The sequence below is a fragment of the Protopterus annectens genome, chromosome 4.part1 (assembly GCF_019279795.1).
Source record: "Protopterus annectens isolate FY-2018-M chromosome 4.part1, PAN1.0, whole genome shotgun sequence".
Classification (NCBI taxonomy): Eukaryota; Metazoa; Chordata; order Ceratodontiformes; family Protopteridae; genus Protopterus; species Protopterus annectens.
Genome location: NC_056734.1, coordinates 992,471,650 through 992,498,101, shown reverse-complemented (window position 1 = coordinate 992,498,101; position 26,452 = coordinate 992,471,650). Strand labels below are relative to the sequence as shown.

General features: G+C 43.3%; 1 protein-coding gene across 1 annotated transcript in view; it reads right to left on the bottom strand.

Annotated features, from left to right (window-relative positions):
• The window catches only part of FYTTD1 (forty-two-three domain containing 1), a gene marked incomplete in the record, with an annotated part of 977,528 nt that overhangs the window by 86,552 nt on the left and 864,524 nt on the right, over positions 1–26,452 (bottom strand). Inside the window, 1 exon segment of the mRNA XM_044070693.1 lies at positions 7,405–7,540. Coding sequence (XP_043926628.1) covers positions 7,405–7,540 — 136 coding nt within the window.

Here is a 26,452-nt window from a genome sequence, read left to right as displayed (position 1 = left end):
GAAATTCCTCAAGATTGGAAACATGCACTTATTGAAAAGGGCAGTAGGACAAACCCAGAGTCTTACAGACTCAAGTCTATTTTAATGCTGTGGAAAAATAATGAAGGTAATATAAGCTGTCAGAACTGGAAAAGTTGGGACTTGAAACCATATATCAGCATGCATATGTTGAAAACATATCCACCTGTAACAAAATTATTCTATAACAATATAACAGCAGCTGTGAAAGAAATATTGTGTTGTGATGTAATTTATAGATTTAACTTTGGCATTTGACAGGGTCAGCCACAAAACACTGATCAATAAATTAAAACAAGTAGGTACTGATGTACCCTTGATGAGATGGATAGTTGCATGTCTTACAAATAGGACATGGCAAGTATCACATAGCAATTGAACAGGTGAAATTCTTGGCTACAGTCAGGGTGTCCCACAGGTATCTTGTCCTAGGTCCATACTCATTTAGACTGCATCTTTCAGATCTTTTTCATCCGAGTTTTTCTACAGTCTGTACGCAGACAACTTTTACTTTAATAAACTGAATTCTACATCCGGTCTTACAAATAGGATACGTCTGCAAAAGAACTGGACTAAATTGACCATTGGGAAAAAGGAGAATAATATGCCCCCCCCCCCTCCCCACCAAAAGGGCAAATATCTATCCCAGCAGAGTGCTGCCCCCCTGACATCTCAGATGCTCAGGTAAGAGCCGCCTTCTCCAAAGCAAAAAACACAGCATCAATGGGACCAGACGTTGTCCCGGGCTGCGTCCTACATGAACTCCAAGAAGAGCTAAACCCAAACATAAAACTACTGTTCAATCTCAGCCTTACTACAGGATATGTACCCAAAAAGAGTGGCGTACAGCAACAGTGGTCCCTCTCCACAAAGGTGGTGTCTCAACGGATCCTGGAAACTATCGCCCCATAAGCCTGACTAGCTTGGTCTGCAAAGTTATGGAAAGGATCATCATGGACCTCATAAATAAAGATATTGGGGACCTACAGACACTGGATCCTACCCAGTTTGGCTTTGTTAAGGGCAGATCCTGCCTCTTAAACCTGGTCGATTTCTTTGAAACAGTCACCAAGGCCATTGACGAGGGGAAGGTGGTCCACACAGCCTACCTGGACCTCACAAAAGCCTTCGATACAATACATCACTCGGGCATTATAGATAAGCTCACCAGCTTAAATATAAACCCCTATGTCACTAGATGGGTTGCAAACTGGCTCAAGGACAGAACCCACATGGTTAGAATTGCTGGAGCCATGTCAGACTCCAAACCAGTTACAAGTGGCGTCCCACAAGGCTCAGTCCTGGGACCTCTCTTGTTCGGTATATATTTCTCGGAGGTACAGGCCAACACGGAAGGACTGTGGCTGACCAAGTTCGCAGATGACTGCAAACTAGGCGCCATAATTGACTCTCCAGCCGACACAAGCATCCTACAAAGAGGCCGCATAGAAACAGACAACTGGTGCCAGAGCCATGTCCTCAAGTTAAATGCCAAAAAGTGTATAGTCATCCCCTTTGGCAAAAACAAAGTGCCCACAAATTACCACATAGGTGGTAATCCATTAAGTACGGAAGTAATTAGGGACCTGGGGACCCAAGTTGAGAGCAATCTCTCGTTTGAAAACCACGTGGCCAAAGTGGTTAGAAAAACATTTTATATAGCCCACCTAATCATGAAGGGATTCACATCTAGATCAGGGGAGGTCATCATGCCTCTCTACTCATCCCTCATCAGCCCCATAATTGAGTACAATGCCCCTTTTGGGATGTACCTTACCAGACACCTGCAACAACTGGAAAGACCCCAAAAGTACCTCACCAAGAGGATCAAAGGGCTCAAACAGATGCCATATTTCCCACATACAAACAATCTCTGATGAAAAAGGATTATTTCTCCCAAAATTTTCTTAAACGCAATAATTGTTAATTGAATACAAAATATATGCTGGTGTAACCCTTCCCCCTTGCCAAAAGCCCCTTAATACCACAACTCTACCATTACAGTTGTCTTCTTCCGCTTGTATGCTATTGGAGCCCCTGAAGCAAACATTATTACTCACCTTTTCCTTTGTCCCAGATATACTGCTGAATATCTATTTTGAAATATTTTGTCAAATTCACTTGCTCATTTCTATCCCCAAGATGTTTCTTCCAACATTATTATTTGCACTCAATTTCTTAATATAATTCAACACTTTTCCTTTTCTCTATACATGTAAGGCAAATTACTTTTCAAGACAATATGGATAGAGGAACCATTACCACAGGGTGTTACTTGCTCCTACTTGTTATAAATGACAGTTCTTTTGAATGTGCATTTTCAACGTTTGTCTCACATGAACACACTGTTTGTCAGGCTGATTTTTTTTTTTTTATAAAAGAAGTTTCTTTGCATTTCCATTTGAATTTATGTCACAGTTCAAATAATTTTGCCTTAATTAAAACACTATTTACATTTTCAGAACCTCACTGCATATCCTATTAAGTTAGGAATGCAAAAAAAATGTACATTTAACAAATTTATTTATTTTTATTTATTTTCTGTGTTTTAACCAGGATAGTCCATTGGGCCCAAAGAACCCGTTTTCAATGGAGTCCTGGGGAGAAAAGCTCCACATACAGATTATACAAAGATTATGTTACACAATACAAAAAATACAAAGATTAATTTCAATATATAGATTATATAGAGAAAACATAAGTATCAAACAAAACAAGTAATAGAGGCGAAATATAAAAAGAAATAGTATTATGTTTTTTTTTTTTTACTTGGTACAAGTGAGGAGTTGAATGGTGGAAGCAAGCATGAATTTGCTAGCTGGGAATGGAAAAAGAAAGACGAGTAGTGGTGGAAGTAGGGTAGGTTATGAATGATGTGAGCAGGAGCATTCCCATGAGGATGCTAGATGAGAGTGTAGTAATTTTTTAAAGTGTGAGAGCCTAGCAATTGTACGGATGGATGGGGGAAGGGAGTTCCATTGGCGTGCTAGTGAGGAGGACAGGCGGTGTTGTCCTGGAGCGTGTATGGGTCTATAGACCTCTATGAGGTTTTGATTGTTAGATCTTAGAAGTCTGTGTTTGGTAGTTGAAAGAGAGGGACAGTGCTGGCTGGAAGATGAGTTTATGTGCATAGGTGAGTTGAGTGTAGGAAAGGTAGTGGGGTAGCTCTAGCCAGTTGAGTTTTTGGAGAGGTTCACAGTGATGGGTAGATGATTTGCTGCTGGTTGCAAATCTGGCTATTTTATTGTAGCAAGATGACAGTTTGGATTTCAGAGAAGAATGTAGGTTTGTTAGAAGAGGGGCGCCATAAAGAAGGGAGGGAAGGAGAAATGTGGTAGTGAGGGTAATTTTGGTAGTAGAGGTGAGGAACCGATGGTGGCAGTAGAGCATGCCTAGTTTTTGATGGGTTTTTTTATATTTAGGAGTAGATGGGAGTTTAATTTCAGCTTGTCATCAATTTGAATCCCGAGTAGTTTGGCTTCAGATACCAGCTCGAGACGTGCATTGTTCTGGCTAGTGATGGAGAATAAATTTCTGTCAAAGTTATTAGTTTTGGAGGGGGAGAATATCATAAGCTTGGTTTTAGCAGCATTGAGTGTAAGGTGGGTTCTCTTTCATCCATTGTTCTGTGGTGGTGAAGGCATCTTGAGTTAGTTTTAAGAGAGTTGGGATGGATGGGGCAGCACAGATGATAGTGGAGTCATCAGCATATTGAATAATATTTGCAAGGGGGATAGAGCGGAAAAAGTCATTAATGAAAATATTGAAGAGGAGGGGGCCCACAAAGAGCCTTGTGGGTCACCTGTGGGTGTGTCAAGGAAGGAGGAGGTGGCTTTTTTCCACTTGACAGCTTGTTGCCAATTGGAGAGATAGCTAGTAAACCAACAGAGGGAAGAGGGAGAAAGGTTTAGGTTAGAAAGCTTAATAAGGAGGAGGTTATGAGAGATAGTATCGAAAGCTTTAGAGAGATCGAGGAGGATGGTAGATACAATGAGGCCAGAGTCCTTAGCTTTGTTCACAGTTTCAAGGAAGGATAGGAGGGCAGTCATAGTACTATGATGGGGTCTGAATCCATGCTGTGTAGGAGTTAGTAGATTGTTATCCAGAAGATGTGGAAGGAGTTGAAGATGGATACATTTCTCCAGGACTTTTGAAATGGGAGAAAGGATGTCGATAGGACGGAAGTTGGAAATATTCGTATTGGTTCCACCTTTGTGCAGGGGAATGATGTAGGCTTTTTTCCAGATTAGAGGAACAACATTTTCTTGGATTGAGCGGTTAATTAGGATACCGACAGGGAGGGCAATGGCTTCAGCAGCTATATCGTGTCCAGGCTTTGTCTCTAAGTCGCATGGTGGTTAGGGTGTCTATACTTAACCAGGGTGTGGATTGCCTTTTTATTCTTTTGGTTTTTAATGGGGCATGAGTATCTAGAAGGTTGAGGAAGGTGGTATTAAAGTGAGTGATAGCATTTTCAAGGGGAAGAGTCTTTAAGGGGTACCAGTTCAGTGAATTTAGTGCAGCTGAGAAAGCTTCAGGGTTGAATCTCCTATGGCATCGGGTAGTGATGTAATTATGGGTGACTTGTAAGGGAGAAGGGAGACGTCTTGTGTAAATGGGGAGGTGGTCGTTGAGGGAGTCAGGTATTGTTCCATTATCTGGGTAGTAGTGGGGGTGGAGACTAGAATCCAGTCTAGAATGTTGCCACTGGAGAAGTCTTTGCTTGGTCTAGTTATGGTACTGATGAGTTGGGAGTAGTTGTATAGGTTGATGTTTAAGGGAGTGTGAGGGGGATTGAATGGAGGACCAGTTAATATTAGTATCTCCCATGATTATGGTTTCATTGTTGATGTTGGCTGAAAGCCAAGAGAGGATTTTCTTCTAGTATTGGGATATTGTCTCCTGGGGGAATGTACAGTGAAGCAATGCAGATATATTTATGTTTGTTTAGCTGGAGGTGAGCCAATATTAGTTCTGCATTTTGGAACTGGGGAATAGCTTTATCATAGGGTGTTATGTTTAGGGAGGATGAGTAGAGTAGAGCTACTCCACCACCTTTTTTATGGGTTCTGTCTGATCTGATGATTGAGTAGAAAGGTGGCATTATCTCGGAATCTTTCATGTGTGGCTTTAGCCAGGTTTCAGAAATAGCTAAGATGTCTGGTTTGTTGTGGGATAGCCAGGCATGCAGATTTGGAATTTTGTTAGCTATGCTTTGTGCATTAAGAGATGCAAATAGGATGGATTTAGGTATTGAGGAGGGGTGGTTGGGCCTGGGTTGGGGTGTATATCGCCAGATAGCAGTATGGAAGTTAGGAGTTGTGTTAAGTAGCAGAGGTATTTGGATTGTTTAGGTTGGGAGGTGTGGCTTAGTGGATTAGTATAGGATATGGGAAGGTGATTATATCTAGAGGTGTTATGAGAGGGGATTGGTTTGTAGTGAAACCACAGGATATGGTTAGTGGGGTATAGTTCACGAGAGATAGAGTTGGTATAATAGGTATGAGTTGTGTGGAGGGAGTAGGTTGTGTGTAGGAGTAGGGTGTGGTTGAAGAGATAAGGTTGGGTAAGATGGTAGATGAAGGTAAGGTTTAGGAGAAGTATTAGTAGGACTGAAAGGGATGAATATTTTATGGACATATTTGGGTTTTAATAAGCCAGTAGGAGTTTGGTAAGGGGGTGGGGTAATGGAGATGTGGATGTGATAGGAAAGAGGGGGGTGAAAGGAGGAGAAAGGGGTGGAGTTTGGTAGGAGTGGAGGAAGTAGGTGTGTCTATGTGGGTATAAGTGTAGATGTAGTGGGGGTGGGTGGGAATTGGGGGTAGGGGAGGTGAGCCAGGGCTTAACGGAGCAGGGAAGAACAAGAGAAGAGAGATCAACAGCAAAAAAGTATCAGCAACTGCTGTTAAGTAATGGTAAGAAGATATAGAATCAGATAGGGACAGGCACTTTGTGTGGGTGAAAGAGCTGTTCGAGGTGGATAAGTTAGTGCTGTTCAGAGGGAGAAAAATGCCAGTTTGCAGTAAAGAAAACAAGAATTACAGACTTTTAAGTAAGCTTGTAGGTTTAAAGAGGGGAAGCCAGGTAACCTTGGATAACCACCCGTAGTTGGGTAGAAGATGCTGCCACCTTGTGGTGAGAAGGGAGAAAGCAGGTAACCAGTTGAGCAAGTCACATACCACTTCACAGGGAGAGTACGTGGAACTAAGGTGTCTGGGGGAAAAGGGGTCCACTAGAGGTACACGGTAGGCTGCCGAGTCACCTCCAAGGGAGACCAGATTAAGGTAATTGGATTACTAGGTAGGTAGTACAGGCAAAACAACAACTGGTTGAATGCTACCTACATTCAAGCAGAATCTTTTAAGGGCAGTCCTCAGGAGCTCTATACTTCAGTGAAGTAGGCAGTTCCAAGGAGTTCACAGAAGTGATACAGGCGAAGGTCTGCAATATTGTTTTCTTTTGTTTTAATAATAATGTTTAACCCCTCCAGACAGCAGTAATTGCATTAAACTGACTGCTGCACCCACACGCATTACCTAATTTAAAATTAAGGTTACCCATATTAAAGCATATGACTTACACTGACTGCTGTCTGTACTTTTCTCATCCCTATTCCACTCTCAGATGTGAAAAACAGCTTGCATGCTGTCAGAAAACATTCACTTTTAGCTCCGAGTGCACTGGCTACCTTTAAATAAAACTAAACTGTGGCACCACTTTATTAAATCCATTACAGTATTAAGACTGCTAGGGAACCTATTTCTTATTCAATTTCCCAAATTTCAGACATTACTTCACTGAACTGCTTGCCTCTGGACCTTTAACCTTTTGCATTTTTCTCAGCAAAGGATGTAAAAAACTAAAGATTAATTGCTTGCACTAGTGGGCAGTTTGACTCAAAGTAAAATTAGGAGTAAGAAAAAAAAACTTTGCAGATGCTTGAAAGAATCTTTGTACATTTTATTCAGAACAATGCTTTCCATTGTAGACTTCATGTTTCCCACTGAGAACATTTGCAAATGGAAAAAATAAATTAACAGCTTTGCAGACTCACAAAACTTGCCATTTTTCATGCCTATCATAATTGTCTTTTCAAGCCTATTTAAAAACAACTGTTCATAGTTGATGCCAAAGACATTAATCCAGACATCCAGAAAACATGGCAATGTTAATCCGCTGTAGAAAAAGTGCATGTTGGGTTTCTGAAGACCAATACAGAGCAGAAGTATGGCCTACATTTTCAGAGTTCAAAAATCAAATCAATCTTCTATAGTTAGTATATTTCAGACAATTAAAATACCCACATACTTAAAATATGCTCAAGACCTTGGCATTCTTTAGCACAGAACTAAAGTTTCACAGCAATGAAAGAAATCATAGACTTACCTGCTTCCACAAGCTGTTTATATCAAACTGCAAAGGAACACCTTTGGGAATCTTCTTCTCTTCTGGCTCACCATCTTTCTTAATAAGTAAGGGTGCAAACAAAGGTCGTGTCAGCCTTGGCCTTTGAATCTGTGTCCTGCAAAATGTCGAACGAAATCCCCAAGGTTAAAATAAATTTTCCAGTTTAGTCAAATCCCTGCATAATCCATCTAACAAACCAGTTAACTTTCAGTGCTATTGTGCCTTGGTTTATCTATATATTACTACATTCCCTTGCCTTCAGTACACATGCAGTAGAAAGTCTCCAAAGACTGAAATACTTAAGACTGGTCCCATCAGGTTACTAACCATTCTATGCAACACTGCTGAACGTAACTAACACCTACACACAATTCTGACAAAAACTAAGGTCACTTGCACAATGTAAGCAATGCAGAGGTTTCACTCAAGATGTTTTGCTCTCCCATTCGTAACACTATCAACTCCAATCCCCCTCCCATCAGCATTTGGATCACTTCCTCCGTATGAGCTCTACAATGTGCCTTAGAGGAACAGCTTTCATAAATAGCTGAAATCCAACACACTAAACAGCACAGCAAGACCGATGAGTTACAAGTAATGACAAATACACAAGTGCGCCTTGCAACACTATTGCTACTCTATTCTAAACATGCACCTCAAACCTGATCCCCAATTCAAGCTCCAAGGACTGGCTCAGTCAGTAGTTATGAGTTTTAACTCAGGGCTACACAACTAAAAACACTTTGGGGACCATGGGCTATCTTTTACTACTTATGTGCCCTATATCATCTACCAGAAATCAACAAGGGTGCAGTGTCAGCGAGCAGCATGGTCACATCACAGTGAGAGGTTATCTGGTTCAGGTCTTCGCTAGGGTGCCTTCTGTTGCAAATCAGCATGTCCTACCTGTATTTTTATAGTTTTTTCAAGGTACTAAAATTTCCTCCAACATCCAAAAAATATGCAAAACAAGAACTTGATATTTTAAACTGTCTGTACCTGTGTGACATGAAAGAAACTACTTGCAATCTACTTCCACCACTCCTTACTTGCCTAGTAAATTGAACGGCATGTGTTTGAGATTGCGATAAGAGTTGGATGGAACTCAACAGCTCTGGATAGAAATGCGTGAGTTGTGAAACAATTTCCTTCCCACTTTCTTCAGTCTTGAAGAGCTGTAATGCCTATCCCTTGGAATCTGCATCCCAAATCTCTGACAGGGTATTATTCATGTGTCAGAGTCCAACTACAAATTACAAGCAAGAACCACAAGAAAAAAGTTATGTACTTATCATAACATTCCATGTCTGTTGTCCATCTCCACCTGTATTCTCACATAAAGGTCAGATCTGATCCATCTTGGCCTTATGCAGAAGCTCGTAGCCTCCAACTAATCTCTTGGGCATTCTACCCTTCCCAGATTGCACTTCCCCTATCACCTCAGATCTTTTTTGCACAATAAGGAAGCCAGAAGTTTGAAAAGTATTACTTTGTCATCTTTATATATCTACTTAAAGATTTGAAATATAAAATGAGGCCTTTCTAGGACTCCTTGTTATCACCCGTTCTTCCAGAAGTCTAGGAAGGGGGTAGGTGGAAGGGTTGTGAGAACAAATGCGGAGATGGACAACATACATGGAACGCTAAGGTAAGTACATAACTTCATGTGTTGTTGTCAATCTTGCCTTCATTCTCACATATGGGAAGAGTGTCCCTAGCAACCTGAATCTTGGTTGCCTCATGAAAGAATATTACTCAGAACCATCAATCGAAAGGAAGCTCTACCCCCTGGAGGCCAAATCTTTGTAATGAGTAATAAAAGTATGGGGGTTTGACCATGTGGCTATTGCGCAAACATTGTCTAGAGATTCTGTGTCCAGAAATGCTGAAGAATAGCTACAGCTCTGGTAGAATGTGCTTCGACTGGTTTAGGCAACTATTTAGGGATTTATAAATGAAAGTGATACAATCAGAAAGCCATGTTGACAAAGTAACTTTGGAAACCGGCAAGCCATTTCTTGTTTCAGAAAAGGAAAGGACTGACCCGTTTTTTCTGAAATCTTTTGTTCTGTGCAGGTACAACGCCATTGTCTGTGAACATCTAATAACTGCAGAAAATACTCTCCTCTGTTTTGGAAATTCGGGAAGAAAACTGGCATTTCAATGGACTGATTGAGATTACTCTCAGAAACTACATTGGGCAGGAAGGAAGGGGTTAGTTCGTAATGAAACTCTGCTTTTGTGAAAAATTAAACAGGGTGGCTTTATAGACCATGCTTGCAATTCAGATACCCTTCTTGCTGAAGTAATAGCCACTAGAAAAACCGTTTTGCAAGCCAAGAATCACAATTGGCTGAAGGCTCAAATGGAGAATGAGTCATATGAGGTAGTACAAAATTCAAGTCCCAAGGGGTTGAAGAACATTTGTAAGGTGGTTTCATCAACAAAACTCTTCTCAAAATGTTTATACAAAGCTTATGGGTCATGACGGGGGAACCTTTCTCTCCTAGATAATTAAAAATTGCAGCTAACTGAATTCTTATGGCAGCTGCAGCAGCTCCCTCACTAAAAAGTTTTGCTAGAAAATGCAGAATGAAGTGCAGTGGAGCAGTAAAAGGATCTACTTTCTTTTCCATGGCCCACATGACAAATCTTTTCCACTTGCTTTTGTAAAGTTTGTGTGTGGAAATTTATGTGACTAAAGCAAAATGTGCCTCACTGGAGAAGATAAAAGAAGATGCCTGGCTATAATTGGAATCGGCGCAGGCATGCTGTCCAATTTTAAATTTTTCAAGTCTGGAAGAGCCAGTCCTTGCGGATGTGAGAGTTGATTTGGAACTGGGTCCAGAATCCATGGATATTTCTTGGAGATGAGGCCATAGAAACGGAAACCAAATTTGTCACGGCTAGTATGGAGCAATGAGGATGTTTGTTCTCTTAAACAGTTTTGCTTTCTGTAACACTTTGGGAATCAAGGGAGTTGGAGGATAAACATATAGAAGTTCCGGGGGCCAATCGCACAACAGTGCATCCCTAGCACAAAGCAGCTGCTGCATTTGTTGTTAATGGGTGATGCAAACTGCAGCAAGGATGACCCCATCAGAAAGACTCCTGGTTGTAATGTTGGAAAAGGTCGGTGATCTCTGTAAAACTGGAGGAGGGAGCAGAGAGGATACGCTTTACAATGATGGGGAACGGCTCCATATAGTTACAGATATCAGAGCTGAGGGAATCAGAGCCAATGACTTGGCATGCTCCAAAGTTCCCTTGGTTCAATGAGTTCACTGCTCCAGAAAAACTGTTGGAGCAGACAGCTTTGCCAGTTTTTGTGCCAGCTCCGAAGACTCAGCACCAGTGGTCTTTAGTTTGTCAGATTTCAGAGTGGAAGTAGAAGAAGCGGATATAGGTTTGGTGGACTCCCTTCCATCTGAAATAGCTTCAGTAAAGAAACCTAGGATCAAACCTTTAAGCATAAGCTTAAGTCTTTCTAAGACAGCTCTCTGGTTAAAGGCATGACATATACTGCAAGACTTCTGCAAGTGTAATGACCCCAAACAACAGACGCACAAAGTGTGACAACAGAACAGCAATGTTTGCAGACAGGGATTTGAGAAGCAACCATCCAGTCACCCCAAAGTCATGTGTCAATTTGGAAAGGGGAAAGGAGAGAAGTAGAACTGGATGAAAAATCAAACATGGATCTGTTAAGTACATAACTTTTATATCCAATGTTGTCTACATTCATCTGATTCAAGACAGGCGACAGATTCCCAAGCTAACTGGATTGATCAAGAAAGGACGTTCCTGAGAATGGTGGAACTAAAAGAAAAACGTGATCCAGACTGTGCATCCAGTTTATAATGAGACTCAACCGTATACACTGTGGACCTAGTCGCTGCAGCAGAAATGTCATCAATCAGAGGTCTGCTAGAAAAGGCTGTTTAAGTAGATTTTGCAGTAGTCAAATGAGCTTTAGGCTTAGATTTTAAAGCCAAGTTATTTTTCTTACAAAGGAAATGCAATGTGACAACCATCTTAGAAGGGTAACTTCAGTGTCAGATTTACCCAATTTTGGCTTTGAGAAGCAATAAACTGATTAGATTTCCTAAACTGTTTTATTCTATGAATATAGAACCACAGCTGACGAACGTCTAGCATATGTAAAATTTATTCCCCCTTGTTTGAGTACCTGGGAAAAATACTGGTGAGTTTACTCACTGATTTAAGTTTGCTTCGGATACCACCTTAGGGAGAAATGTATGCATTACTTCTCAAAGATGGCCTGTATTTTTTTATTTTAAACAAAAAACATCTTTACAAAATGATCATGTATGACGCAGGCAATCTTGCATTTACATAAATAAAAATAAACCAAACTGAAAATTTCAGTTGCAAACATACATTATAAACCAAATTGACAACTGTAGCTGCAAACCTTATACATCACTTACAATATACCCAGTCACTGTCAGTCAACCATTATAAAGCGCATTCAAATCCTGCCTTCTTTTAAACCTTGTTCCTCCTCTGCATGTGTTGATCCCACAGTTCCCATTTTTCCTATGTAATTTGCTCCTACCCTTTTCTAAAGATCCCAATTCCAGTTTTATCTGTTACTATCTTCGCTACTTCTACTAAAACTGGTTTAGACTAATTTCCATTTTCTAGTAATTGCTTTTTTGGCAGCCAGAATAATCAGACTCAGCAAGGCCTAGGCAATTCTGATTCTGTAGCAAAGCTCAAAAAATTCCTTAGTTATGACAATTTGCTCACCCAGTATCTCCAACACAGCATTCTGCGGGGAATATTTCAAGTCTGCCAACTCATTATACTCCCAGAAAATATGTCCCCAGTTACCTCTTTCTTCCCCATCACTCCAACATTTGCTGTCTACCTGAGGAAAACCTCTTAGGTATTTTTATACCCCATGTAGACTCCAATGTACACACTTCCAAGCAAAGATCCTAAATCTTCTATACTTTATTACATATTTGGCAGACATACATATACCCCTCCTCCCCCATTGTTTCTTTGTGGATTGCTTATTCAATCTCTCTAACCAATCCTTTCTAACCTCCTCTGATCGATTCTTACAGGTATCATGCAATATCTGTATGCTCTACTAATTATTCCTTTAACAGCAACGTCTGTTTCTAGATTCTACTAAAAATTCTATCCGTGCTGGTCTTTTGTTTAGAATCCCCTATTTTTTTCTCTTGGCTTATACTCTGATATCAATCCTTGAAAGAAAAGGCAATCTCTAACCTGCAATCCAAACAAGTTCTTGGAATCTTCCCATTCTACTACCTTTCCCTATCTAGTTATTTGCGCCTAACAGCTTGACTCCCTTGCCAGTTTTCTCCAATAAATTCCAGCCCCCTCTTGCCTACTGTCTGTATCCCTAATTGCAGTCATTCCCATCAGCAGAATTTTTATCCATTCCAGTTTTTGTATTAACTATTGCTTAGTCTCTTCTCACATATCCTTAGCTGCCACACTGGAATAATTTTTAATTCATACTCCTAAATTCTTCACTTTATGTACCCATAAATATGAATGCTGCTGAACCAATTCATGTGGGTAAATTTGCCACGATTGCCTTTGTTTAACTTCATTAATTTTGTATCCTGAAAAGATTTGAAACTGTCAGTATGTTCCACAACACCGTAATGTCCCTTTCTGGTCTTGTCAGGACACAATAAGATCTGCAAATATTGACTAACATACCAATTATATCCTTGAATTTCTAGGTCCCTTAATTTCTTTGACAATGGTTCTAACTATAGTATAAGTAAAGGGGAGAAAGGACACATCTGCCTGGTTACTCTGCTCAAGGAGAAATTATCAGAGAGAACCCCACCCACTTTGATTTTCACCTCTAATCCCTCACATATTCCTCTAATCAACCTTACAATTTTATTAGGGAATGCAAATGTTTCCACTGCTCTGCTCCAAGTCCCAGCTTACTGTGTCAAATGCTTTCTCTGCATAAAGACCTACCAACAACAGTGGTATTTTCTTACCATCTGCTTCCATCTGGATCATCAGTGTTCTGTTAATGTCAAATGTTTGCTTCCCCTCCACAAAAACCACACTGATCTATATCCATCGATTTTGGCATCACTTTTGCCATTCCTTTGGCTATTATAGACAAACACTTTATAACTGTGGTTTAGTACTGAAATGGACCTGTATGAAGCAGGATATGCTTGATCTTTACCCTTTTTAGGTACTACAGCTACCACCTGTTTCTTCCAGGATGTTGGTGCTTCTACTAAAATACTGTTAGACACACCCTGTCCTCGTAGAAAAAATAGATATGGCAGTTTGCTGCCTGTAATTCCGAGATTTGCCTGGCTGAATTAACTGCCACCAGAAAAACTGTCAGAGCGTTTAGATCCACTGTGGCTGCAGGCCTTTATCAAACAGCTGAGACAAGAATTTTAGTATGGATAGAACAGGAACTAGAAAAGGATGGAGTCCTTTAGAAAGGGCCTGAATATAGAATCTTTTCCATTTGCTATAGCCAATTTCTGAGAAGCAGTAAGAATACAGATTACCACAGGGGAAGCCTGGCACCTCTGGCTACAGTTAAAATGGGAGGAATTGGGCAGTTAATTTCATAGACTTCTGAGCCGGAGGCGGCGGTCCGGACAGGTGAGTTAGGTTTGGATAGTGATCCAACATCCATGGGAAATATGCTAGCAGAGGCCATAATTAGGGAGATCATGTCTGTTGGGGCCAAACAAGGCTCACCCTGGCCTTGCACAATCTTGCTTTCTGTACGAATTTGTACATTAGGGCAATGGTGGAAAAGCATACAGGACACTTGGGTACCTACTACGAACCTGAGCATCTCTTGGGGATTGACCTTGTGGAGGAATCTGAGCAAAACACCTGTTGTATATGTCCTTAAGACAGGAGGCTAAGTTATAGCAAAGTTGGCCACAGCAACTGAAGATCAAATGTGCCACTGTAGGATTGACAGACAACTTGTGAGGCATCAAAACAATCCATTTCAATTTGTCTGCAAACACATTGGTTTACTCTGGGATGTGCATTGCTACTAGAAAGCAGTGTGAAGACACCACCCATTGGCAAACTCTCATGGCCTCGAGAAAGAACATGCCCCTCCACTGTTGAAGTACAATATCACTGTCATGCTGTTAACCTTTATGGAAATCACACCATTGGGGAAGAGGTCCTGGAATGCTAAGAGGACCACCCTCAACTCCAAGACAATGTGAAGAGTGACCTCTAGAGATGACCATGCATCTTGGACCATCTTCCTTTCGAAGTGCCCCCCCCCCAAAAAAAGGGAGGCATCCATGGTTAGTACTGCTACTGAAGAATCTAAATGGAAAGGACAGTCTTCAGTTACTGTTGAAGACACTAACCACCAAGCAATGTGCTGTCTGCAAACTTCAGTAATTCAAATCTTTGCATGCAATGGATGAATGGACAGACCATTGCACTACTCTGATTTAGTATTTGGCTAAAGGAACTATCAGAATTGTAGATACCATTAGGCCTAAAACAAGCAGAACTAACCTCACTGTTGGTGATGGATGATGTAGGACCTATATGGTTGTGGAGCCAAGTGACAGAAATCTGGACTGGGGAGGCTGACTACCTGAACGTTTATGTCTACGTGGCATCCTATAAACTCTATATACTGGATTGGGGCTAGGCAGCACTTTGGTGGATTCAGTTATCCCCATGTCTAGTAACAACTGGAGCAAACGGTCCAGGTAGTACAGCAGTAGATGTTCGGAGGTAGCAGTTATGAGCAAATCATAGAGCTATGGGAAGACCTGGATCCCCAGCAGATGCACTACTACCACTATCCCGATCTTGGTGAACACCCTGGGAGCTATGATGAGACCAAAAGGCAGTAGCTGGAAAAGGTAGCGACTGGCTGGCTCCCAGCCAGAAGTGTAGAAATCGCCTGGACTGCATTATCTTGATACGAGACCTATGAAGCACATCCAATAATCCCTTCCTCAGCAAAGGTAAAATAAACTGAATTCTTTACCATCCTGATTGTCGGTTTCACAAATTGGTTTAGGTAACAGATCTAGAATGGGCTTGAGGTCCCCAGTTGTCTTTGGTACCAAAACCCTGAACAGTATCCAGATTCTAACTGGTCTTGGAGGACTGGTTGGATGACTTTCTCTAGCAGCTTTGAAATTTCTATGCCTGCTAACTCCCACTGAGACTGGGTGGAACACTGTGGACTTTTTTCTTTTCCAAAGTGGAAGGGAAGAGGGAAATGAACAGCCCCTGGAAATTATCTTTAGCACCCAAAAATCAGAAGTTATGCTGTGCCAGGCTTGAAGATGCAAAGATGGGTGCTCCCCAACTGCCACCAGAGCGCCGATAGGCTTTCTCTGTAAAAGGACCGTGAAAGCCCAGTTTATGCAGTCTGCCTCTAGGGCACTGCCCATTAGAATTACCTCTCCACCTGCCACAGGAAGGTCTACCACCTGAAGACTCATGGTAAGAACTCTGATTTAGGGAACCACATCTTCCCTGATCTTGGATTTCTAGGACAAGAGCTCTGCAGGGTTGAGACGTGGACTCCCACTGCAGACTGTGTGTGTCTTACCATTCTGTGGACTCCTGCTGTGTGCATCTTTAGAGTTGAGCCATCATACACATGGCGGTGCACTGGAATGCTGGTGTCTGCCAGTCTGGCTATGCCATCAGCTTTACTGAAAAACTATCAAATGGTCACATTTGAGTTGGACTGTAGAGGTGCAATGCTGAGAGTCCACAGTTTTCTGGACATCTGTAGGCAATATTCCAGATAAAAAAATATTTATTTTGTCAAGTCTCACTGGAATCTGGTTAGATAAGCCAAATAATTCACAATTAAGAGCAAATGTCGCTGATCCATAGGCCCACTTCCCGAATCAGTCCAATGCCCTGGACTCTGTTAGGAAGGGTGAACAGAAACTCTCTTCCGATAGTTCCTTACTAGTGGCTGGTAGCATCTACTGGTGGACCCTTGCTCCAGTGTTTCCTGTCTTTAGGAGCAGCTAAGATGCAATCCGCTTTTTTGGGAATGGGTTCCAACATATCAGGGTCCTTCCATACCATAAAGACGAAAAAGGAATCAACGGGTGGTACCACCCAGGACAATGTTGGGCCAGAACCAAAAGTCTCAGAGAACAATGACTCATCAGACAAAGGGTCTTGGGATGACCCCCCCCCCCGCTTCATCAATTCAATTATAAAGGTGACTTCTTCAGAGGAAGTGAGGGAAATCCTCCCCCTACTTTAAGTCAGTGTCTTTGGTGAATGACTCTGAAGAACAGTACATGCTTCCATTTGCACAAGTTTTCTGTGAGGTCCTTTGGGAGAATATCAGAAGGCTCAGACTGGGAAAGGGACAAATCAGACCTCCTCCGAAGCCTTTCAAACAGACTGCCTTGTCCCACAAGATTGTGAGGTTGGATGGAGCCGCACTGGATGGAGACACTTTATACTTGGAACCTGCCAAAACACTTTTGAAGGTCAAAGCTGTAACTGGTATAGAGGATAACCTTCGATCTGAGGATAAAAATGAGCCCTCAGCACTGTCAGCACCTGGCCCCAAAGCAGATCTCGGATCTGAGCTATCAAGGGCCAAAGCCCCAAGAGCAAGAGTAGTCTCACCCACCACCTGCACACCTTGGCACTGACGTTTCGGCTCACATAACCCTCTCGAAAGAGAAAAGGAAGAAATCAGCATCAAAATCATTAGCAACTCAGGTGCCTATGAAGGTGTCTCAGGTACAGTTGTACAAAACGCCAGATTCGAAGGGTGGATCAGTATGGATTAAGTAAGTGGGGGTATACAATGGTCAGTAGTCAGTACCTTCCCCTGAGGATGGTACCGGGATCACTCCACAATGGATTATCCTGTCAACATCTTACTCTGAGGCTTACATATGAACAAGTAGACAAAGCAACTAATGGTGGTCTGGTGCACCTTCTCTCTTGAAATAAACGGACTGCAGTCTGGGATTCACTGGTTCCAGAGAGCACCCAAATCTTGGAGATGAAGACTGGAACCAAGGAGCAGTCAGATCTGAGAGAACATTTTGGGTCAGACCCTAGCTAAGACGTCAGCTCTGCAGACCACCTTTTACACGTTTTTCAAGAGATTTGTTCTTTTCCTTCTCCTTATCGGATTCCTTGTCATTTTCTCTCTTGACCTTTAAACTTGGTTTTATCTTGCTTCTTTAAAGGGGTAGAAGAGGTTGAAGGTGTAGCCAGTTTGTGCAGTAAGATGCACCTTCAAGAACCAACTAGTCACTTCTAGTCTGAACAGCCCTTATATGCTGAAGACAGTACAAGAATAAGAAGTTATGTACCTACCATAATGTTCCATGTTAGTTGTCTTCTTCTCGCCTTCTTTCTTGCTGGTTGGGTTCGGAGCCGATCCTCGGCTCCGACTCGGCCATCTTCAAAAGCTCGAGAGCTACTTACTGGCTCGAGGCCCCCCTATATCCCATGCTGCCTGGCGGCAGATACCCAGATCTCGTTTGGTAAGTCTAACAGCAGACATAATAATAATAATAATAATAATAATAATAATAATAATGATAACAATACAGGAATCTTGTCCTAGAATGCATAAATCCTACTGGAGAGACGACTAGTCAGAAGGAATAGCCAGAGAAGAATCAGCCAGTGATAAAAACATAAGGAACTCTTCTCGGTCTACTAGGATAGGGGGATGGAGGGTGGGACGCAAGAAAGAAGGTGAGAAGAAGACAACTAACATGGAACGTTATGGTAGGTACATAACTTCTTAATGTTAAGTTGTCTATCTCACCTCAATCCAGGGTGGCTCATCGGAACAGACTCTTCAGAACAGTGGAACCAAAATCAGCTCTGCTCCTGGAGGCCATGTCTAGCTTATAATGTGAAATGAAGGTATGAGGACTGGCCCATGTAGCTGCTGTACAAATAGTTTCCATTGGCAATCTTGCCTGAAAAGCCACTGAAGTAGCTAGAGCTCTACTGGAGTGACCTTTTGGTTTAGCAGGAAGCTCTTTATTCCTTAGCGGATATATAAATGCAATAATAGATGTCAACCACCTAGATAAGGTTACTTTAGACACAGGTAGACCTTGTTTACCCTCAGCATAGGACAAGGAACAGCTGGTCTGATTTTCTGATTTGCTTAGTTCTATGCAAGTAAAAGCGTAACTGTCTATGAACATCCAACTGATGTAATTTGTATTCCGTTTTGTTGGAATAATTTGGAAAAAACACAGGCAGATCAATAGACTGATTCAAATTACTGGCAGAAGAAACCTTTGGAAGGAAGGAAGGATTAGTCCTAAGAGAAACTTTGTCATTGTGGAAAACTAGATAAGGAGGGCGAACACAAAGAGCCTGAAGTTCAGAAACTCTTCTGGCTGAAGTAATTGCAACCAGAAGAAGGGTTTTCCAAGAAAGAAACTTCAAAGAACAAGAAGCTGCAGGTTCAAAGGGGGGCAGAATCAGGGAAGCTAAAATCAAATTTAGATCACACGGAGGCGGGGGGATCTCTCACTGGGGGCCCGAGTAAAGTAGTCCCTTTGAGAAAAGCTTTACAAAGCTTATGGGACATAATACTAGGGTCCGATAGACCTGTATGAAAGTTAGAAATTGCAGCTAACTGAACTCTAATCGTGGCAGAAAACGATCCAGCACGAAAAAGTTCCGCTAAAAAATCCAAAATATGGTGCACAGGGGCTGAAAAGGGATCTATATTCCTAGCCTCTGCCCAGAAAGAGAAACGTTTCCACGTACTAGCATAAGTCTTTCTAGTGGTAGACTTATGCGATAAGATGATTTCACGCACCGAGTGGGAGATGTTCGGAAGCCTGGCTAAGGTCGGAAGTGGAGCAACCAAGCAGTGAGCTGGAGAGATTGAAGGGATTGGTGCAGCCCGCCCGATTGATGGATCAGGAGATCTGGAACTGGGTCCAGGGTTGCTCCAGAAGGTAATGATGCATCCCAATGTGGTAAGCTTTCTGTATTAATTTGGAAATCAGGGGGAACGGAGGAAATGCATAAAGAAGTCCGAGGCCAATCGTGAACTAGAGCGTCTCTGGGGGAGTGTCCAGGAAGAGGGAGGAGAGAGAAGAAATAGTTGCACTTCCTGTTGAAGGGGGTGGCAAAAAGGTCGCAGCAAGGCTGACCCCATTTGCGGAAGATTTGGTCCGCCACTGTCTGAGAGACTACTCATGAGGGATGAGAATTACTCTGCTCAGCCTGTCCACTATAACATTGGACTTCCCAGGGATGTCCGCTGCAATCAGAAACTGTTGGGAAGAGATCGCCCACTGCCAAAGTCTGAGTGCTTCTCAACATAGGGGGTAGGACCTGGTTCCGCCCTGCTTGTTGATGTACCACACTACCGACATATTGTCGGTTTGAATTGCAATGGTCCCGGTGGGAAGAGAGTTGTGAAGAGCTTGCAACGCCAAAAGCACGGCCCTCATCTCCAAGACATTGATATGCAGATGGTACTAATGAGGCTGCCAGGTGCCTTGGACTGTTCTGCCCTGAAAATGCCCCCCCCCCCCCAACACACCCGATCAGGGAGGCATCCTTGGTCACCATAGCCACTGGAGAAGGAAGAGCAAATGGTCTGCCCTGGGGTACTGATGGGGAAACCATCCACCAAACAAGTTGGTTTTTGCATGTCTGTGTGATCATTATCTTGTGAGACATTGGAAGTTGCTGGAAAGACCACTGGGTGAACAGCATCCACTGAAGAATCCTCATATGAAAACGAGCAAGGGGGGACTAGTATGATAGCCGCTGCCATGAGACCCAAGGTCTTTAGGACGAATCTGGCTTGAATTTTTTTGCATCCTAATAAGACCTGCACATGTCGGCGAATGTCTAGCACTCTGTCTAATGGAAGTCTTGCTGACATGTCCTTTGTATTTAAGTTTGCGCCTATAAAAGGTAATAGATTAACAAGGCGACAATGCAGACTTTTCGAAATTTATTGTAATGCCTAGTTTGGAACAAGTTCGGATGGTGTAGTCTCTGGCTCGTAGCAGGTGATGCCTGGTGGTTGCAGTAAGGAGCCAGTCGTCTAAATATGGAAACACCTGGAATCCTTGCCATCTCAGGTGAGTGGTAACTACTGCCAAACATTTGGTGACACCCTGGGGGTTGTGGTGAGACCAAAGGGCAGAGCTCTGAACTGATAATGACCGGCTCCCAGCCGGAAGCGGAGGAATCTTCTGGAGCGTCTGTTCATTTTGATATGGTAGTATGTGTCCTGAAGATCTATGGAGCACATCCAATTGTCCTGACCCAGAAAGGGTAAAATGGACTGTAGGGTGACCATCCGGAACTTGGTTCTTTGAACAGACCTGTTTAGTCTGCTGAGATCCAGAATGGGTCTCCAGTCCCGTCTTTTTTGGCACCAAAAAGAACCTTGAGTAAATTCCGGATCCTTGCTGGTCTGCTAGGACTGGCTGGATGGCTCTTTTTCTTAGCAGTTTTGCAATTTCTTTAACTGCTTGATCCCTTAAATTGGGTGGAACATCTGGAAGGGATTTGTTGGGAATGTAGGGAGTGCAAAAAAAGGGGATTTTGTAGCCTTCGGATATGATAGACCGTACCCATATGTCTTGTGTTATACTTTGCCAGGTTTTGGGGTACAGCGATAATCTTCCCCTGACTGCCTCCGAAGGTGGGCAGCACCTCAGGGATGCTGGAAGGGCTTGTCAGAGAAAGATTCTCTTTGGCCCTGATTTTGCGGACCCCCTCTGCCCCGAGGGTGGCGTCTATTGTTGTTCCCCCCTCTGCCCCTGGAGTGGAACTCTCCACGTGTGTCAGGCACGGCTCCCTGGGGTTTCCGGAACCACATCTTCCCACTCTTCTGACCCTTGGGATACGGTCTTGAAGGAGTGGAAAAACAGACTCCCACAGCAGAGAGAGTCTTGCCTTCCTGCTCACACCTGGTAAAGGTATCCACCTGTGGTCCAAAAAGAGCAGAACCATTAAAGGGGGTGTTGGTGAAAGACGCCCTGAAGGGTTCCGCAAAGTTGCATAACCACATCCAAGCATGCCTCCTCAAGGCCACGCCTGTGGCGGCCCTACTCGCACCATCGGCTGCTTAAGAGATGAGCCACATGGAGGAGTTTACTACCGAATTAAGAGTTGCCAGCTGGGAGGCAACCTTAGCCTGGGCCCCCACAGCTGAGGGATCTTGAAGGGTATCTCCTAGCTCTTTAAGGAGATCCCTTTGAAGGCGGGTAAAGTGGCACAGGTAGATCAGTGACCTCATGGAGAAGGTCGCTGAGGAAAACATCCGCTTCCCATATCTGTCCATCATCCTAGATTCCTTATTAGGTGGATGGACAGACGAAGAAGTTTCAGCCAACTCCTTTTTTGTGGCCGCTGCTACCACCATGGCATCAACGGGAAAAGCCCTTGTCAGAAATTGCTTGTCTTGTGGTGCAGTAATAAATTGTGGGTCTTCGGGAGGTTCGTTCCACTGTGTCTGGGGCTGACCACGCCTTCCGAGCCACCACAGACATCAGTGGATCGAAAGGCGGAGACACCCAGGAGGTGGAGGGTCGGGAACCCAACACGCCCAGGAATACCGAATCATCCTCGGAAGGGTTAAGGGTAGTCCAGTTCCCCCTCTGCCTAAGTATCTCAAGGATCTCTGAGAAAGAGACGTCCTCAGAGGGGGATCTCTGGGACCCTTCCGAATCCTCTAAGTCGGTATCTGAAGTGACAGACTCAGGGGCGTCAACATGCTTCCTCTTGCATTTCCTCTTTCAAGGGGGCTCCTCTGAATGATCAGGGGAGGCCTCGGAAGAGGAAGATACACCCAATGGGGTGCCCTGGAGCGTTTGTTCCCCACACTTGGGATCTGGAGGAGTGGCAGAGGCAGACGCAGGCACCATGGGGGGAAGGAGCCGATGAGGCTGACCATGGGGCTGACTCAGAGGCCAGCACACTCCTCATGACCTTCCCAATATCGGAGAAGGTTCCGGCTCCGAAGAGACCGGGATCCTTCCCGGCACAGAGAGAGACTGCTCAGAGGCTGATGTAGGAGCCGAACTCACCTGTGCTGAAGCTCCGAGAAAGAGAATGGGGTCGGACAAGGGTCTGATGCCACTCGCCCCATCGGAGCCGACGAGGGAATCCCGGAGCCCAGATCCCTCCAAGGACGGCACCATGGAGGAGATTGGAGCAGACGATGGAACCAAAAGGGTAGGTATCGGTGCCGACGGTCCCACGATCCGAGCCCCAGCAAGCTCCAGCTCTGAACTCAAGGGATGAGTTGAAGGAGGAACTACTGTAGAGACAGGTGGAGCCGAACCCTGATGAGGGGGGCTGGATAACATTTTAGCCAGGGCCTGCGATTTTAGAAGCCTGCTCACCACTCTCTCCAAATCATGGTCAGATAGTCGAGAAGACCGAGAAGAGTGGGATCGGTGACTTCGCTCAGACTGTAAAAGAGTTGACCCCAGAGCAGAGTGCATCGACTCTAGGGATGGAGATCTAGTGTGTTTTCGACTCGCTGACGGTTCCGACACCAGAGTCGGGGCCGACTGGGAGATAGGTACTTCGGTTCCAGTCGGCACCGAAGTTGACTGGGAGATAGGTACCTCGCTTCCAGTCGGAACCTAAGTTGAAGCAGATGCCACACCCGACGACGGCTCCGAACTGGGAGCCGGCGGCTTCGTTGGCTTAGAGGGTTTCACTGACTGTGCCTTAGCCGGTGACCCTTCAGGTTTGAGCAAACCCCTAAGGATTAGCTTTATTCCTACGTTCCTGCAGGACTCTTGGACTAAAGGCGTGACACATCAAACAAGAGTCTTGCAGGTGTAGGGCGCCCAAACAGTAGACACAAGAAGTGTGACCATCTGTCAGTGACATCTTCTGACAGCATGAGTCACACTTCTTGAATCCAGATACTTTCATAACTTTAGACATTCTTGTAAAAAGAAATATCAATTACAGAGAAAGGTAACAAAAGGGGAGTAGGTAACTAGTAAAAACACACACAACACAAGATACCACACCCTAACAGCACACACACACTATTATCCAAGAAAAGGTAAATAGACCTACTAATCTACCACAATTTCTAATAAAACTACTACATAAAAATTGGAAACAAGGATTAGCCTCTAACTAAAACGGCTACCTTTAAGAAAAGAAACTGGGGGGGGACGACTAACAAGAAAACAAGTTTTCAAGGGAAGAAGACTAAATACAAATAGATAACTACAACTACTGTAAGTACACTAACTATTCTAAACACCAACTATAATATAAATTTTTTTTTATATATTAACAATAAAATTGAAAAATATGACCCAAGCCAGTAAAAGCAACCTCACAGCAGAAGCGGCAAACGAGATCTGGGTATCTAGCGACAGGCATCATGGGATGTAGGGGGGCCTCGAGCCAGTAAGTAGCTCTCGAGCTTTTGAAGATGGCCGAGTTGGAGCCGAGGATCGGCTCCGAACCCAACCAGCAAGAATGAAGGTGAGATAGACAACTTAACATTGGCAGTTCTCATCCAAATAAGGCAATGCCCAAGCAAGAAACTCACAAAGTGTGGATCCTGGTGTGGGAGCTTATATCCACACTCCAAACACTTTTACACCCAGACGATTCAGCCATCTTAAGTCTGAAGAGAAAAAATTAAACCTGTAAGACAACATAGCTATAACTGCGTACACTCGCTCACTGTTAAGTACACTAACTGAAAACCTTGACTGAAAGGCCGAACACCAGACGTTGAAAGAGAAATGGCATAAAAATATTTTCTTGTTAGGCGGATGAAATAGACTATTATCCAAAAAGGATACAAGCACTGAGGACAGCTCTTTCACATGTCCAATAACTTCGGGCAGCAAGATCTGAGCAGCTAAGTTGGAGTCCAGAAATTAAGGGTAGGAAAGCAGTCAGAGCTCTAGATCAGAATATACTTGAGTCTGTGCACACGTCAGATCAGGCAACTAGTATATTTGAAACAGACAAAAAGACATTGGATCCCCCTTGTCTGTAGTCGTCTACAAACTTAGCTAGCTGCAGGTTTTGGCTCCCTGCTTGGAAATCTAAGCAAATACCAAAAAGAAAAGGTTCCATCACCAAGCTCTGACAGACACCGCTGGACACTCATACTTTCTGATGAGGCACCTGTAACTCACACAGTGTGGGTTCCATCGTTCAGCCAATTTGCTATTCATATCTTACCGCATTACAGTTCAATTTTTAAAGCATTTAGCTTTTATACAATGCCAATATTGGCATGGTGTTGACAGCTTTGGCCAAATCAAGATATGCCACATGGACTGCATGGCCATCAACCACCTTCTGCAACCTTTCAAAGAAGTTTCACATTAAACAGACAAGATCCACCCTCCACAAAGCAAAAATGTTGGAGGTCAAGTCTAACAGGATTCATGATATTGCAGTTTATCAGGTCAGTTATTGTAGATCAGAATGCAAGTGAAGTGTGCTGTTTCTTTAAGAAGCATGTCAAGGCTGCACATGCACATATAAATTCCAAACACGTGCACTACCTAGTGCCATTTTGTAAGAGTAGCCAGACTGAGAGCATGCATGATTGCAGTTTTTATTTCTATATAAAAGTTACTTAAGTTAAAGTCAGTAAATTTCTACATTGATGTGCTTGTATAAAATAAAGCTGCCTGAACAGAACCCACAAACACTCTTCTATTGTGTCCAAAGTAGGAGAGCGACAGTTACATTTTCATGACTTTGCAAATAAAGCTTGTCATCCTAATAGATCTACAATTACTTAAGGTTGGTTTCAGGCCACACTTATGTAAGGATATTACCACTACAATCCTTCACTAATTGGGTACAAAATCAGTGGCTAAACTGTATCTGCTTGAACATGTTTAATGCTACTAATTAAGCAACAAGATATATTGGCAAGCCCCATGGAGGAAATATTTTTGGTCTCATCACTTTTCATAAATGATCTTTAGAGAGAAAGTACAGCTTTGTACCTACCACAAATGTAGATGTTCGAGTGTGAACACTGCTGCAGTCATCACACTTGGGTTATCCTGCCGTCAGGCAGTCCTGCAGTCAGCCAGAGTTCCAAAGTCTTGGTTCGGCGTCAGTTGCTGTTGCCTCCTCCCTGACGTCAGTGCGACAGGGGTATACAAGATGCAGCTGACGCCATTTTCTTCAGTTTTTCTTGCCCCAGATGTCAGGTGCCCCCGAATAGGTAGGCAATTCAAATTGCTAGTAAAAAATACAAAAGAAAGGCAAACAACCATTTTTAATTACCAGCAAATATTCCCCATAGGTAATAAAGGGTAGATGCCCTAGGTAAGTTTCAGAAAGTAAGAGGGGAAGGAGGGAGGGTAACCTGGACTGCAGCAGTGTTTACACTCGAACATCTACATTTATGGTAGGTACAAAACTGTACTATGTGCATCATGTTACACTGCTGCAGTCATCACACTTGGGTGGAATCCCAAAGCCGAGGAAGGGAGGCTGGATCTATAAGGCATTAGGGGTGGCTATAAGGCCCTGTAGTACAGCAGTGGCAAAGCCAGCTCTGGATTTGGAGTATAAAGGCAAATGGTAATGTTTGGTGACGGTATGCACAGAACTCCATGTTGCTGCTTCCAAAATATCCTTGGTAGGTACTCCTCTGAGGTAGGCAGTTGACGTGGCTGTTGCCCTGATGGAGTGAGGCGTAATGCTGCTAGGTACAGGTTTCCCATGGTGGGTATAGCAGAAACGTATACAGTGTCCTATCCATTTTGAAATAGTCTGTTTTGAAATGGCTTTTCCCTGTGCTCCTGCAGCGTATGCTACCAATAATTGCTCAGATTTTCTGAAAGCTTTGGTTTTGTCCAAGTAGAAGCATAACTGTCTGTGAATGTCAAAAGAATGTAGTAGTCTCTCCCCTTTGTTCTGTGGTTTTGGATAAAAAGTTGGCAAGTGAATAGTTTGGTTTAGAGCCACACTTGATACCACCTTTGGCATAAACGTAGGGTTAGTTCTTAAA